Source organism: Akebia trifoliata, chromosome 3 (genome assembly GCF_017979445.1).
Source record: "Akebia trifoliata isolate Shusen 1 chromosome 3, ASM1797944v1, whole genome shotgun sequence".
NCBI classification, from domain to species: domain Eukaryota; kingdom Viridiplantae; phylum Streptophyta; class Magnoliopsida; order Ranunculales; family Lardizabalaceae; genus Akebia; species Akebia trifoliata.
Genome location: NC_141377.1, coordinates 31,262,045 through 31,279,742, shown reverse-complemented (window position 1 = coordinate 31,279,742; position 17,698 = coordinate 31,262,045). Strand labels below are relative to the sequence as shown.

Sequence of the window (17,698 nt, the reverse complement as noted above, 5' to 3'; positions counted from 1 at the left end):
ATATTAACATTTGGATCCAAATCCATTCGATGATCGTTGTCACTTTGTCAAATCTCAAACATTTAGGATCCAAGTTCAATTTAATAAGATACAAGTTAGACTCGATTCAAGGCTCCTGTCAGATCAGACCCTAATTGAATCTTAACTTTTGGATTTGTATTGATACAATTATCCGGTGCAAGTGGATCGTATCTAAATCTTATACAATCAGTTATGTGATCGTGTCACATGTGTTGTGAGATCGAAACTGAGGACTATTTCTTGATTAAAATGCCACATGTGTTGTGTGGGTCAGTGCATGTGGTCATGGATTAGTCCTGTCGGCTATGGCTGGGAAACCTGGGTTAGGCCTGTCCTGTGGACTGTTTGAAGAACTGGGTCCAAGTCCTTTACCAATGGGGATACCATGTTTTAAAAAAAAAGTTATCTGATCATGTCATATTTTGAACCAAATGAAGGTGCTGAGTTACTAAGTTGGTTAAAGTCTCTGAATATTGATACCATGACCTGACTTCACCTATTCATTACTAACCACTAATTTCACTTGTCTTGGAAAAAAAAATAAAAATCCAAGCCAATCTGACAACCGATTGACCTAGAACACATGTGATACTTTACATATCACAACATTTTCGTCCAAATTTAATTTCCAAACAATCATATGATCTGAATATGAACAAATTCAATTTGATGAACAATGTGTACATGAAATACAAATATACGTCCTATAATGAAATATACAATACTATACCATTCGATAAGATTTCATATTGGATCCTTGTCGGATCTTAAATCTCCATCCGAAGCTCAAGTAAGCAAATATTATTTCTAGTTGTATGTATATATATGGATCAAGTTCAGCAACCAATTATAGAGAGCCAACACGTTTGTTTTATTTGGCTTAAAAGTTTTGGATTGGTTGGAATTTTTGTGAGGATGATCTTTATGGTGAGAAGATCACCCTCACAAAAAATCAGCTCAATCTGAAACTTGTAACCCCATAAAAAATGATTTAGAAATTGTGGACGGTTGATTTTTTACCAAATATTTGTAAATCACTTTTGATGGACTTAGAAGTTTCAGATTGGGCTGATTTTTTTGTAAGGATGACCTTCTCACCGTAGTAATAATCCTTACAAAAAATCAGCTCAATCAAAATTTTTTTAGGTCACATAGGACAAATGTGTTGGTTCCCTAACGTTGGCTACAGAACGTCACCCCATATATATATGGGAAATGTTCAGCACCCAACCATTTATCCAATCATTTGCCCAACCATTTTTGCCTTACATGGCTTAGAAGTTTTGAAATTGGCTAATTTTTGGTGAGGATGATCTCTACGGTTAGAAGATCATCCTCACTAAATGTATATATATATGGGTGTGTAGACACCCCATTTTTGCACTCGCCTGATTAATCAACTCGTCAACCCGATTGCAATGATTCCCAATGATAGATGTTATTTTCATTGCTTTATTTTGTTACCAGATGTGTTTCAGAAATTCAGATGAGGTATCTTGAACTGACAAAACCTTAGAAACCATGCTACGCTAGGAAAATACGACTCCAAATACTTAGAAATCATCATTTTGCAGACAAAAAGAAGCTTTACGATAAAAATCACTAAAAAATTATCAAATTATCAAAATACCCCTAACCTCAAAACAACCCTAGAGCTTATATTACGATTAGGAAAACCCTTTCGAACACATAAAATAACAAATCGAAACTAAATAAATCATTTTTCCAATTTTCACAGAATTTAACAAAATTACGAAAATGCCCCTCATAAAGTTCACAACCATTTCACACAAAAAATTTCATAAATAACACAAACCAATATTTCCATTGAATTCCTTATTAAAAATTGATTCTAAAACATCCTAGAACATTAAAAACCGACTTAAAACGTGAAAAGTCCTCTCATGGGGCAAAACGGTAATTTCACAATTTTCATAATTAAAATTTTTGAAATTAATAAATAAAACATTAAATAATTAAAGTGAAACATTAATGAAATTAATTTAAAATTTTGAACCAAAGAAATCGATCAATCGGGCTCTCGAGTAAAATTGTTGAGGGTTCGTGAGATATTTCTTTAAGGACCCCTCCATTTGAGGTCCAAAGAATTAAAGATATAATAGAGGGGGTTCTCCAAAAATTTAAAGTCAATCAAGTGAGACTAAAGTCAAAATTAAAGTCAAGATATTAAAAGTCAATCAATTAAGACTAAAGTCAAAATATTAAAAGTCAATCAAATAAGACCAAAAGTCAAAACCCTAATAGAGTTCTAATTAAATAATACCTCTATCTAATAGAGTTCTAACTAAAAAACAATTCTACTTAAAACAATTCTAATTAAAACACAATTCTACCTAAAACAATTCTAACTAAAACACAACTCTAACTAAAAGAACTCTAATTAAACACTAACTCTATCAAAATCAACCCCTAAAAAAATCTATAAATAGAGGTGCTCACACCCTATTTTCGTATCAAGTCATAAACCCTAAGAGAAATAGGTCTAAAAGCCCCCCTAGCCTCCCATAAACCCTAGTTTTGGAGTCCCAACTCCTTACCTAACATCCCTCCTCTGATTTTAGCCTAAAGAACACCTAAAAGCCCTCAAAAAATACTTCAAAATCCATTAACAAACTCGAAGAATTCAGATCCAAGAAAGAAGAGATACCTTGCCTCAGAGATCGAAAATCAAATCCGGAAACAGAACGAAGCAAGAAGTACGGTACAATGAGCAATTTTTGTCGGATCTGAGGGAACAAAGTCTTTGCTATCGGAAATGTATAACTTCTTATTTTTTCTTTTATTATTATCTAGGTTTTTTAGCAATGTAACCTATTTGGGAAGTTAGTAGAGACCGGCTTTGGCCGGGCGGGGTTGGTGCCTAACACTTTCCAACCCCGTAACATGATCTTCGAATTCAGTTTTTTCTGTTCTAGATTAGTTATTTATCTGTTTAGAGTCATTGATCGGTTCCTAGACCGTAATAACTAGGTGGCGACTCCCAAACCTCAAGGGTCAAAAGCGGATCCGCGCACCCCGCGGATCGAGGGCGCTTTCAGGGTGGCGTTTGGAGGCCCTAAAGAGGCAAACATTATGCCAAACATTCTTTTAATCTATGGATTAGAGTTTCAAAATGGGTTGATTTTGTGTAAGGATGATATCTACGATGAGGAAATTATCCTCACCAAAAACCATCCCACTCCTAAACTTCTAATCCCATCAAAAGTGGTTTACGAAAATCGGATGATATACTATTCTTCAACTTGTAAATTAGGGTTAGAAGTTTCGGAATGAGCTGATTTTTGGTGAGGATGACATCTTAATCATAGAGATCGTCCTCACAAAAAATCAGCCTTGTCTGAAACTTCCAACCCCTATTTTGAAAAATGTTTGACTTTCTTTAGGGCTTTCGAATGCTTTCCTATATATATCTATATATATACTCTAGTTGTATATGTTTCTTTGAAGCACTGGTTCTTTGCATGAAAGTTGGCAAAAGAGCGAAGTTTTTGTTTATGATTATGTAAATATTTTTTTGTCAATTTATAATTACCAATTATTCATATATTATCAAATGCCCTTGAAACCCATTACAACTGATTATGTTAATACCTCCAAACGCAATGTATATTCATAATTTTTGGTAGTACCAATTCGTCCGGAGTCAAATGGGTTGCGGTGATACTTTTACCCCTTTCAAAATAAAAATAATAATAATTAAGAGTATTATTAGAAAGAAAAAGTATAATAAGTTGTTAATGTCCAAGTAAAGTACTAGATATTTGGGTTGTAACTCAGTTAGGTTGAGGATCAACCCGTGTCCAACCCAAACTTGACAAACACTAATATGCGCCCTTGCCCAATTTAACTTCGAGCATGAAATGCTCAACCCGAACCCTAGCCAAGTTGAATTGGTCTGGTTAATTCATTCCTCATTAATTCTAGGTAATTTAGTATTGGTAAGGGTTTATATAAAGATAAGTAGCATGTAAACGAACTTAAAATTTACAATTATTTTAAACAAATGTGTTTCAAAAGTTTACATAGATAAAATTGTAAGAAAACTTATAGAGAGAAGAAAAATAATAAGACTAATTAAAATAATTATTATTTTTGTTAATAATCATAATTTTCAAGAAAAGAAAAACATGAAAAATTGTAATATAATCATTGTATAACAATATAAAATTACACTTAAAAAAAAACAATTATTAATCTAATGAAAATAATCACACATTAGTTTTGGTATATGGATAAACAAAAATATACATATTGAAATATGAATTATGAGTGTGAAAGAAACAAAGCTAAGAAATATTTTTAAATTATAATCATATTAAGTTCAGGTTTAGACAAATCGAGTTGACCGATAACTATGCATGTGCCTAACTCGATTTGAGTCAAGAGTTTTTTTTGTTGTTGTGTGAACCCAAGGCCAAACCCAACTTAACTATGCCTAGACCTGACCCAAAGTCAGGTTCACCCTAGCAGGTTTGAGTTTTATCCACCCAAGTTGCAGATATTAGAATTTCAATATATATATATATATATATATATATTATATATATATATATATATATATATATATATATATATATATATATATATATATATGTGTGTGTGTGTGTGTGTGTGTGGATGGCGTTATTACAACCCCTATTACAACTCACATTGCGACACACCGTTTGTCTTATATGAGCAAAAATGTTAGGAATGAGCTGATTTTCTGTGAGGATGATCTCTGTGATGAGGGGATCATCCTGACAAAAAATCAGCCCATTCCAAAACTTCTAACCCCATCAAAATTGATTTACAAAAATTGGACGGTCTAAAATTTTTCAACTTGTAAACATGGGGCTAGAAGTTTCATAATGAGCTGATTTTTGGCAAGGATGATCTCCTCACCATAGAGATCATCCTCACAAAAAATCAGCCCATTCCAAACATTTTTGCCCATATAAGACAAAACGGTGTGTCGCAATGTGAGTCGTAATAGGGGTATACGGAACCGACCCTATATATATATATATGGGGCCCATAATTAATTGATTATGATATTATGAATGCCTTTAAAAGCCATAATAATCTTTTATAGTCGCATACATATTGATTTGGGTTTGGTCCTAAGATACTAGATAGGAACCATCATTTATTTTTATGATTTTGGTTATTCTTGATTACGATTATGATTCTAAAATAAGTGGAATCGAAACTTTGAAGAACCATGGATACCTGTAGATTCTACAATTGAGCCAAAAATATATCGGTGATTGTAAAACCTCCCCCCCCCCCCCCCCCCCCCCCCTTTTTTTTTAATTACCGCACATAATATATAAAAGCATCTCAACAAAATTTCAATTTATTCTAAAAAGATATGAATTAATTAAAAAAAATTAATCTTCTTTGAAAAGTAATAAATTTCTTAGAAGATATGCTTTTTTTTAAGTTCTCATACATAATTTATATTAAATTTTGAAGATGTTTATGCAATAGTTATGAACTTTACAAGATAGGAAATCCTTCAATCATTTACAATATAAAAAAGAAAGAGTCGTGATAATTTGATGCCTCCTCTAACATAGGCATATGCCCCCATCACAGAACAATAGATCATTTGCCTCGGGATACATAATTTTATGTATCCTAAGGCAAATGATTTGCGATTCTATGATGAGGGTGTATGTTGAAGGCAGCGTCAGAAAATCATTATTAAAAAAGAAATGATAAATTATCAATTTCGAGCAGCCTTAGGTACCTGAATTGAATCAAGTTGGTTCCAATCCCTATCAATTTTGTTCCCTTTAAACTTGATTCTAATAGAGTATAAAAAAATAAGAGATCCATAACTAGGGTTTTCGATTCACATTAAATGGACACTCATGAACTCCCCTAAATTTATGACAATATCGCAAACCGCCTTGCACATTGAAGTGAGAATCCATATATCATTAACTTTTGCCAAAATGGGGCCCGACTCGAGGATCGGATGAGATCGACCGAGTCAAACCGGCTCGTTGGGTGTCGTTAGGAAAAACGGTTTTTTACTAAAGCTATATATTTGCTCCAAAACTACTGCAAGTTCCACAAAAGCGTCCGGCCACACCAATCCACCGCGCTAGGGTTCTAGGGTTTAGAAAACCTCTGCTCCCTCTCTCTCTCTCTCTAAATTGCTCAAATTGGGGGGTGAGTAATTTCCCTCTCTCTCTTGATCGTTAAAATCGAAGGTGAGTATTTATTCGAGTTCTTAATTTCATATTTTTTTTAAGTGCAGTTCTCGTTCACTATCTGCTTTCAGTCAATTTTATTGTAACGGCTTTGATAGAAAACCTTTTTTGGATTGACCATGATCGATATTGGCTACACTAATATGCTCAACCATTTATTTATTTATTTTTGAAATATAAAAAATGCAAAACAAAAGTATTTTTGTGGAAACATAAAAAAAAATAAAAATGCATGGACTCCTTTGGAATTGGGTCTGCCTTATATGGAGAATGATGCTATACCCGAACCTAGTTAGAGTTCACCAGTGTAGCTCCGGATGACCCATTCTCTGTTTTTAATGTTTTGCTTCACTATGCGAGCTTAGAATGACTGTATAATGTTGATTTTAGATGGTTTGCTCATATACAATGTATGCCTACTACTGCCCCAGTTAGAAGAAATGGGCAAATTGAAGGTTCTAAAAACAGTGAGAGTAAGACCTAAAAGAACTTGAATTGAGGTAGTGAGAGTGGATATGAACACACTAGAATTTATAAGGGATACGTTCACCTGACCCCAATTTTTTGGGTTAAGGCTTTGATTAACGACTATAAAAGTATGGTTTGATTTAAATTAAATGCACATTGAGGATATATAAATGATCTGCAAATTTGGTATTTTAGTTTCTTGAAAAGCTGTGCCTTTTTTTTCAACTCACGAATATACGACACTGTTTGTTCTGTTAATCTTGTTGTAGACTCGGTCAGGATTTCTAGATCAATGAGCTTCTAAATTACTTATCCCCCGTTCCAAAGGATCTATTAAATGAAAAATATCATTGATTTTTACATTAATTAATTTGTGGAAAGTGTTTACAAAATCATTGTGAAGATGATGGAATCCATCGGCTCTTCCCCTCACCATTTCTCTGGTAGATAAATCTAGGGTTTTTTTTGTGGTGGCTAATGAGTATCGATTTCATAGTGATGTCAAGGATTCATGGCATCATCTGTAAGGTGGATATAGAGAAGGCCTATGATCATATCAATTGGGTTTCTTGGATTATCGTTTTGGTAGAATAAGTTTCTATTTGAAATAGAGAAGATGGATTGGCTAATGCATACTTTTGGCCTCATTTTCGATCATGGTTGATGGTGCTCTTATTGTTGTTTTAAAAGTCTTTAGGGGTTAAAGATAGGGATGCCTCCCCATTTTTTCTTTCCTTGTTTATAGTGGTTGTTGAAATGTTAGGGAGGATGATGTCTAATGATGTGGACATTGGGGCTCTTGATGGTTTTAAAGTTAATGAAGGGATACTCCCTTCAGTTTGTTGATTATACTTCTTCTTTTTTGGAGCCTCAAGTGATCCACTTACTTACATGATAGACTTATTGTGTTCGTGATGCAGGGCGGGAGGGAAGAAGATGAAATAAGGAGTATGTGAATCTGGTTTGGATTTGGATTAATCAGTTATTTGGGTTGTCATGTTTGGGAATGAAATTTGAGAATTAACGGGGTTGTTGGGATGAGACGTATAAACAACATTGGGAGTTTGGTGGAGACATTAGATTGTAGAATAGAATCTCTCCCGTTGAGGACCTTGTTCTCTTGGGGGTGTGTAATAGGTTGTAGCCTATGCGAGGCATAGTTATTGAGAGATTGGTTGGAAGGTAGCTTCTTGAAAGTTGAGTTATTTTTCGAAAGGGGGAAGTTGTTTTGATCACAGTCACACTTTCTAGTATTACAATTTTCTTTATGATTTAATTTTCCATTCCAATGAATTTGGCAAAAAGTTTGGATTGTTTGATTAAAACTATGTGAAATGTGGAATGTGACTGATGTGCCATTCAAATGCTTTATGGTAATTTGGAAGTCCATTTGTTGTTCAAAATAAGGAGGTGGTTAGGGATTTTTAGAAGGGCTATGTTTGTCAAAGTATGGTGATAGAAATTGTGGGTGGGAGAGTAGATATTCTTTTGACTTATGAGTGTGTTGTGTGGAAAAGCATTAAGAGTTTTCCAAGGTTATTTGTTAATGGTTTGTTCAATAATAGAAACTTAGTTGTGGACAGAGTGAATGGAGGAACAAGATTTGATTAGCTGACTTCAAATATTTGGGATAATTTTTTGTTGTTGTTGCTTGTTGGGAATAGGGGATGACAAATTATGTGGTGACTAACCCTCAATTAAAACTTTATAGTACTTTTGGAAAGTTCCACCTATATAGGAGTTTATGAGAAGGGTAAGACAAAGATTTCTATTGGAACTTTGGCTTCAAAAGAAATTTGAATGACTAGTAGATTATGCTATCTAGTTTTTTTATTCGTCTTGACAATTCCCAATGCCCCCTTTCAACAAAGTCATGTGTCTGAGGGCCAAGAATCAAAATGGCATTTTCTTGGCAAGGTCCTTTTATTCTACAATGCATCGATTCTTAGGCACTTTTTCCAAGTCTGTTTTGTCTTGCTAATGAAACTCGGGTACGTCAATATGATTGATATGAAATATGGAAGCAAAAATTCGTTCCACCACAAGGTTCCAAAGCTTTGCTGGAACACCTTGACTCATGTTCTTCAAGATATCATGAAAAATCATAAACACCATAGAAAAATAGGAAAGAGAGCATTGAGGTTTTACGTGGTTTAACAAAGATGACTACATTCACTGGCTCGAGGAGGCATTCCATTATAATCAATATTACATGGTTGTATGATTACTCTTAAGCCATCCATTTTCTAGATTTTTTTTTATTATAGATTTTATTTTTTTAAATAGATAAAAAAATCTAATCCCTAAAAAGGAATCATAATCTTTATCAGATTATAACTTTCAGACTCATTCTTATCCAAATATAATAATTATCCAAATGTGAAGAATCCTCTCTTATTGGGATTCTTTCATGAACTAGATTGGATTCAATCCAGATAAACGTGGCTTGATAATACGTCTCAAGATACACGTTGATTGGTGTGACTATGACATGAATGCTGTTTAGATAATACGTCTTAGGTGTTAGCTTAATATTTTTGTGAAGTTAAAGTCTTGGTTTCTTTCTAAGGATCCAAGCTTGACTTAGGACGTTGGTCGATGTATAAAAATGTAAATTCTTGATTTCCTTTTAAGTATCCAAGCTTGACTTAAGATGTTGGTTGATGCATAAAAACGTAAAGTCTTGGTTTCTTTCGAAGGATCCAAGCTCGACCTAGGGTGTTGTTGGTTCATAAAAATGTAAAGTCTTGCTTCATTTTGAAAATAAAGTCCGACCTTCAATTTCGTTGGTTCTATTATTGAAGTATTGGTTCTTTCGGGGAGTCAAGTCCCACTTTCAGGATAGTCGATTCTATTATCTAAGTTTTGTTCATTCTGGGAGCCAAGTCTGACCTTCATTTTAGTTGGTTCTTTTATCCAAGTCTTAGTTGTTTCAGGGAGCCAAGTCTGACCTTCAGTTTAGTTGGTTATATTATCTAAGTCTTGGTTAATTTTAGGAGCCAAGCCCAACCTTCAGTTTACTCCGTTCTATTATCTAAGTCTTTGTTCATTTTGGGAGCTAAGCCCAATCTTCAGTTTAGTTGGTTCTATTATCTAAGTCTTAGTTCATTTTGGGAGCCAAGCCCAACTTTCAGGATAGTCAGTTCTATTATTAAAGACTTGGCTTATTTTGGGAGCAAAGTAGGGCTTTCAAATGGGTCGGATTTTATTCAAAATCCAAGTGATCCGAATCCGATATTTAGCGCTAAATTTGGTTTCTTCAAGTATATCCGAATTAAAATATGGGTTGATGTCCCTTGACTCGAGTCGGATACAGGTCAAATACAAACCCATCCCTATATTCACTTATATCCGAATGATATATTATTTTGTTTGTTGTATGTTATATTTTTATATTTTTTTTAGTTTATCATTCATCGACAAATGAGTATTAGGTGTAGTGGTCAAAGCTTTTTTTCGAAAGGGGAGAGGTCTTGAGTTCAAATTACATTTAAGCCACATTTTTTAATGAATTACTTTATAATGGTTTGAAATTATCTGACCCAACCGACCTGAATCAATTAATTTGGTTGGATTGGATCCGGATATGGGTTTAATGAAAGCAAAAAATCAAATATGGTTTGATCTAGTAGGATCTGAGTCGGATTCGGATTAATAATCCAAAAATGGATATGGGTAGACACATATCTGGCCCGAACTTGACCTGTTTTAAGCCCTAGAGCAAAGCCTAACCTCCAGGTTGGTCGGTTCTATCATCAAAGTCTTGGCTTATTTTGAGAGCCAAGCCTGACTTTCATGATAATCGATTCTATTATTGAATTGAAAGTCGGTTCTATTATTGAAGTCTAAACTCATTATGGGAGCCAAGCCTAACCAAGTGGGAGATCACATTTGTGCTAAATAAGGAAAAAGATAAGCTTGGGAGTTCAGGAATCAATGTTATTTTTCATTCGAAAATCAGGGTTGGTGCTCATTCATATCATCATTGTGATGATTGCTAGAAACTGCAAAATTCTCGAAGACGGATATCGCCTGTATTAATCTCCACTTTTGAGGGAGAACTATTTGAGGGATAAAATCCACTCCCATTTGGACCTTTCATGTTGCACCAATCAATGCGTATCATATCACGTGATTATCAAGATCAGATTCTATCTATTCAAGAAAGAATCCCAATAAGATAGGATTCTTCTCTTTTAGATAATTACTATATTTGGATAAGGATGAGGCTGGAAGTTACAATCTGATAGGGATGATGTAGGGAATTAAGGTTTATTATCTATTTAAAAGGGGAAAAGTCATGGTAAAAAATGATCTGGAAAATAGGAGTATAAGGGTTATCATGCAACCATATAATATCGATTATAGTGAAATGACTCCTCGAGCTTGTGGATGTAGGCATGGTTGTTGAATTACATAAAGTCTCAATATTTTTTTTCTTGTTTTTCTATGATTTTCATGAGATCTTGAGGAGTATGAGCTAAAATGTCCCAACAAAGCTCTGGAACTTTGTGGTGGAGCGAATTATTTTCTGCACACTAATCTTGTTTGGGGCCTTAAATTCCTTTTCAAGATTTTTATTTATTTAGATGCTATTAAATGAAATCCTAACCGAAAGATGACCAATCATTTGCAAATGGATGATCATGGGTTTCTACTCGATGCGCTATGTTAGTGGTGAATTTGTCATCGTTTCCTGCACTGTAATTTGGCAACGTAAATCTAGGACATGTTTTTCTAAAAGTTTGGGATCAGTTGTACCATGTCGAGATCAGTGCTAGATGTATATTGTGGCTGGTATTCTTCAACCTTTTCTTCTAGGGGACCTTTGTTGTGGAGACTTGTTTCTTTTGTTGTATTTTTTTGGCATTTGGAAGGAAAAAAGCATGACAGTTTTATGAAGGAAAGTAATGGATGGGAGTAGGGATAGCCCTTTGTATTTATGCCTTTTTGCACTTATTAGCGTCATAACTTTACTTGGCAGGTCAACTTGACTTCGTTGGCTCATTGCTCTTGTTTATATGTTTCTTCTTTTGTTTTTTGGCAAAAAAATTTCAGTTGTAAGAAATATTGTCACGCCCCAAAATCCTAACATGCATCCCCATGATTTAGTGTTAAAATCTCAAAAGGTGAGATATTTTCCATACAGTGATAAACACATGTAATATAACAATTTCAAACAATGATACCATATGTCGCAGTAAAAGCATAACTAAATAAGAACACATAAATAAAAGTGATAGTTTTATCTCACAACTCCTTTTATTTATATATAACCTAAAGAAATATTGGCACATATGCCAAGTATATACTAACATGCTCTCTCAACACAAACCAACTACTCTATCTACCGCTGCTTACAACACACAAACCTATTATTCTCGAAACGACAACAATCCTAAGATTCTTGGATTGTTGTTTTTTTGGTGTAAAGTTTGCCCTGAATTTAAGGGTGTGTTTTTTAAGGAGTTCATCTTTAGATGAGATTCTCTTTACGATTAGTTGTTTTCCCTATGGTGGGTCGTCTCGACCGCCTTTTGTAATGTTTTCTTTCTTTAATAATATTACACTTACAACAAAACAATTGTAAAGCTGATCATCGATCGTTGGAACTTCCCGAAATTGAGATGATTGATAGGGTGAGTAACAAGGGAGTTACTCAGCAGGAAACATATGTTTCTAAATCATAGTCTTAATATGTAGATTAAACACACAAATTCATTTGTAAATAATACAGGTTTATGAAAACATAAATATGTTTAAAAGATCTCAATAACTGTAAAATAAAACATAATAAAACACTCTCATAAGCCTGAAATACAACATCAACTCATAATATATCATATAATGACTGAGTACTATAATAAAGAGTTGAGGGTCATAACTGATGTGAACATCGCTGTCAAGATATAATTGATCCAATACTTTATTGGCGTGGAACCCCACCGTTAGTTCTTGATTCTATGGCCAGTCTTTGTCATACTTGGGTAACTGATTTCCCGGCTCAGGTTGGTTGTTGACCAAGGCTTTAAGAAACGGACCAAATAAGTGAGTCATTCTTGCTTGACTACTATAAACTATTAATGATCATTAACTAGTCATCTTCGTCTATGCCAATTTGGCGTGCATGCAATCCTTAATAAACTCTATCATTTATACAACTATCTTTATACATTGTTCTCTATTAAAGATAAAAGGAAAACTTCCGGATTCCTATTGTGATCTTAAGTTCTTATGCATCCCATACTACGTAAGAAATCATATGTTGAAACCGTTATCTTGGAATAACGTGTTGTGCCAAGTGACACAACACATTATTCTTTGTAGGCTTTCACAATGTTTTTGATAAATCACTTAAATAATATATAAGTAAAAATTTTCTTTAAAAAAAAAAAAAAAGCATAAAACTTTTCTCTCTTTCGAAGCATGAAACTTCTCTTTTTCAAAACGTGAAACTTCCTTCTTTTTCAAAACATGAAATGAAAAATAACAATCAAGTATGTGAGTTGAGTACCCAGCCTATCACTCAACATAAATACACAATTTTTGTTTTTTGTTTTTTTTCTTTCATTTCTTTAAGTTTTATTCTTCTTGTCTTACACGACAACTAACCGAAGCATTTCCATTCTCATTCACTCTTTCGCGTCTTACACGATTTTCAGATCGAAGCATGCATCACATCTCTCTTTCATCTCATACATATCTCTTTCGTGGCTTACACGACATACGACAAAGCATCTCGTTACCAAGTATTCACTCTACATACACACTCAAATGAGAATCACGTTCTCAATACCATCATACAAGTGATTACATCTCCAATGTGACTTTAATATAAAAGAATCATCATCTATTTTGAAAATCATTTTTTTTTCATTAATCCAAAATTTGAGTATTCCTTTACAAAATGAATAAAACCATTTTTGAAATCGTAGAAAACCTTATTTTAATTTTGAATATTTTTCATTCTAAATTTTTTCAAAAAATTACTTCTTTTTTTTCAACAACAATATTTCTATTTCTAAAATAAATACTTAATTAAAACAAGTTTTCAATTAATCATAGTCTATACTCGATTAGCTCAAATCCATGTTCTATTATTCTAATTAGTTTAATAATAAGAAACATTATTGGTTTTTATTTAAAACCAATTTTAAAAGAAACACTTTAACAATTTTAACATTTTATTGGATTGTTTTGGTATAAACAACAAAATCTCCTATAACATAAATACAACAATGATATATCAAAACTTTAATCCAACATGCAAGAGTTTTTGGTGAAATACATGCATTGAATATAAATTTTGAAATAATTCTTTTGTTTAAAACAAAAATATTTCTAAAACAAATCTATGACTACAATTAAGAAATTGCAAGTTCCCTACCTCATTGGATTCAATTCCTAGCTTCTTAACTCGATGTCCTGAATCTTTATTCAACTAGCCTGACTTTTTATTCACTTTCACTTCCTAACGAGATCAACACCTAAGTTAATAGTCAAGAGACAATTAATTTTGAGGGTCGACTTCTCTCAATAAGTTTAATAGAAATGAATATGAATTAGCTCTTCATATGCATATATAATGAGAAGATCATCCTAAAAAAAATTCAGCCCAATCTAAAATTTATTACCCCATCAAAAGTGATTTAGAATATGGACTATCGAATTTTTGCCAATAATTTGTAAACCACTTTTGATGGATTTAGAAGTTTCAAATTGGGCTGATTTTTTGTGATGATGATCTTCTCATCATAGAGATCATCCTCCCAAAAAATCAACTCAATCTGAAACTTCTAACCCATATTTTGAAAACCCATTGTTTTTACATGTGTTTTTACTTATGTCCCATGATCCGACCCCTATATATATATATATGGGAAGCGTTCGGAGGCCCTAAAGAGAGCCAAACATTTTTTAAAATAACGGTTAGAAGTTTCGGAATGAGGTGATTTTTTGTGAGGATGATCTCTATGGTGAAGAGATCATCCTCACCAAAAATCAGCCCATTCCCAAACTTCTAACCCTAGTTTACAAGTTGAAAAATTGTGGACCGTCCGATTTTTGTAAACCACTTTTGATGGGGTTAGAAGTTTTGGAATGAGCTGATTTTTAGTGAGGATAAAATCTCCTCCTCATAGAGATCATCCTCACCAAAAATCAGCCCATTCCAAAACTTCTAATCCATACATTGAAAAAATGTTTGGCACAATGTTTGGCTCTCTTTAGGGCCTCCGAACGCCACCCTATATATATATATGGGTGGCGTTCAAGGGCCAACTTTTTAGCAAACTTTTTGGCAAAACATTTTTCAAAACATGAGTTAGAGGTTTTGGAATGGGCTGATTTTTGGTGAGGATGATCTCTACGGTGAGGAGATCATCCTCACCAAAAATCAGCCCATTCCAAAACTTCTAACCCATGTTTACAAGCTGAAAAATCGTGGACCGTCCATTTTTTGTAAACTGTTTTTGATGGGGTTAGAAGTTTTGGAATGGGCTGATTTTTGGTGAGGATGATCTCCTCACCGTAGAGATTATCCTCACCAAAAATCAGCCCATTCCAAAACCTCTAACTCATGTTTTGAAAAATGTTTTATATATATATGGGTAGCGATCAATGGCCAACAGTTTGGCAAAACATTTTGGCAAACATATTTTTCAAAACATGGGTTAGAGGTCTTGGAATGGGCTGATTTTTGGTGAGGATGATCTCTATGGTGAGGAGATCATCATCACCAAAAATCAGCCCATTCCAAAACTTCTAACCTCATCAAAAATGGTTTACAAAAAATGGACGGTTCACGATTTTTCAACTTGTAAAATGGGGCTAGAAGTTTTGGAATGAGCTGATTTTTGGTGAGGATGATCTCCTCACCGTAGAGATCATCCTCACCAAAAATCAGCCCATTCCAAGACCTCTAACCCATGTTTTGAAAAAGTGTTTGCCAAAATGTTTTGCCAAACTGTTGGCCACGGATAGGGACCCTATATATATATATAGGGAAATGTTCAGCACCCTAAGTTTTACCACACACTTTAACAAACGTTTTTTGTCCTACATGGGTTAGAAGTTTTGGAATGAGCTGATTTTTGGTGAGGATGATCTCTATGATTAGAAGATCATCCTCCCCAAAAATCAGCCCATTCCGAAATGTTTAGCCCCATGTTTACACGTTGAAAAATCGTGGACCGTCCATTTTTTGTAAATCAATTTTGATGGGGTTAGAAGTTTTGGAATGAGCTGATTTTTGGTGAGGATGATCTCCTCACCATAGAGATCATCCTCACCAAAAATCAGCTCATTCCGAAACTTCTAACCCATGTAAGACAAAACGCGTTTGTTAAAGTGTGTGGTAAAACTAAGGGTGGCGAACGGGACCCATATATATATATATATATATATATATATATATATATATATATATATATATATAGGGTCCCATTCAACACCAAACATTTTGGCCAACATTTTAGCCAACCATTTTTGTCCTACATGGGTTAGAAGTTTTGGAATGGGCTGATTTTTGGTGAGAATGATCTCTACGGTGAGGAGATCATCCTCACCAAAAATCAGCCCATTCCAAAACTTCTAGCCCCATGTTTACAAGTTGAAAAATCGTGGACCGTCCATTTTTTGTAAACCATTTTTGATGGGGTGAGAAGTTTTGGAATGGACTGATTTTTGGTGATGATGATCTCCTCACCGTAGAGATCATCCTCACCAAAAATCAGCCAATTCCAAAACTTCTAACCCATGTTTTGAAAAATGTTTTGCCAAAATGTTTGGTGCTGAACATTTCCCATATATATAATCATTCATATTTTTCTAAAATATCTTTTTAGACCAACTTAAACCATTAAATCAGGCTCATGAAAAAAACCATGTTTCTCAATAGTTCTAAACCTACTGATAATACATGATTGACTCAAAAACTATCCCATCACAACTTTGATTAATAATCAACAAATTTCACAAAATTTATTCCTCGAGATACTAACAAAAATTTCAGGGCATTACAAATAGCCTTAATTACTTTTTTTTTTTTTTTTCATCTTCATTTAAAAAATAAATAAATAAATAAGCAAGCAGATTAATGGTTAATAATTGGTTGGTGAAGGTGGGTCTTGAACCCAGGTCATGGTATGGTATCAACACGCAGTTGGTGAAGGTGGGTTTGAACCCAGGTTGTGGTATGGTATCAACAACTGGACTTTAACTAACTTAGCAAGTTCTTCTATTTGTTAGCTGCACAATTACTTCACAAAAATAATGGACATTGTTTAATCCTGTTATATTGTTTCATCGCACCCTTGTATTAAGCTCTTCAGTAGATTCTTGCATGTATCGTTTCTTTTGACTGATCCTCAGCTCCAATCGTTTTATGGTGGTTTGTTATTATCCCTTTTGCCAATTTATGAAAAGTTGGTTTTTAACTAATTTTCAATTTTAGCTAGTCCATCATTCCTTGATTTGTCTGTCTGTACTGTGGCAGCGTTAGCTGTGTGGAGAATATCCTTCTTGGCAGAAAATTTTGCTTGATAGAATTGTCTTCTTATTCCTTGGTACGATTGGCAAAATGAATTAATAAAGTATAAAATTCACACCTAGAGTACTGAATTTTTTTTTATGTTTTTCTCGAATCACTCATTCTGTGTGTGCTAGGTTAAGTCATGACCACCGAAGAGGATTCCATTGAACAAGCTGCTGCAGCTCGACGTGAGCGGCTGAAAGCTCTTAGAGGATATCAGGAGCTTTCAAGCAATCCCGAGGAAGCTTCGGTTCAAAGTGAAGATAAGACAGAAGATGATGATGACACCACTGAGGACAAGTGAGCCTCTTTTATCTTTATTCCCATTTTGCAAGTTAATTGAAATAGAGGTTGTTAGTTGGTCAGTTTTCTCTTACTGTCACTTTGCTTTATATATATAGAGAGAGATTCTATTGCTGCACTAACTTTTGCTAATACCACACCAATTCATATA

The 17,698-nt window shown here is 33.9% G+C and overlaps 1 protein-coding gene across 2 annotated transcripts in view; it reads left to right on the top strand.

Annotated features, from left to right (window-relative positions):
* Positions 1-6,087: 6,087 nt before the first annotated feature.
* LOC147406371 (Cwf18 pre-mRNA splicing factor) overlaps positions 6,088-17,698 on the top strand; it is a 36,076-nt gene continuing 24,465 nt past the window's right edge. The window contains exons 1-3 of one of the 2 annotated variants that reach the window (XM_086434375.1): positions 6,093-6,245; positions 17,209-17,278; positions 17,379-17,544. In XM_086434375.1, coding sequence (XP_086290501.1) covers positions 17,387-17,544 — 158 coding nt within the window. In that variant the 5' untranslated portion in view covers positions 6,093-6,245; positions 17,209-17,278; positions 17,379-17,386. Of the gene's footprint in view, positions 6,246-17,208; positions 17,279-17,378; positions 17,545-17,698 lie in introns of both variants that reach the window. The other variant, XM_086434374.1, reaches the window with a different exon arrangement.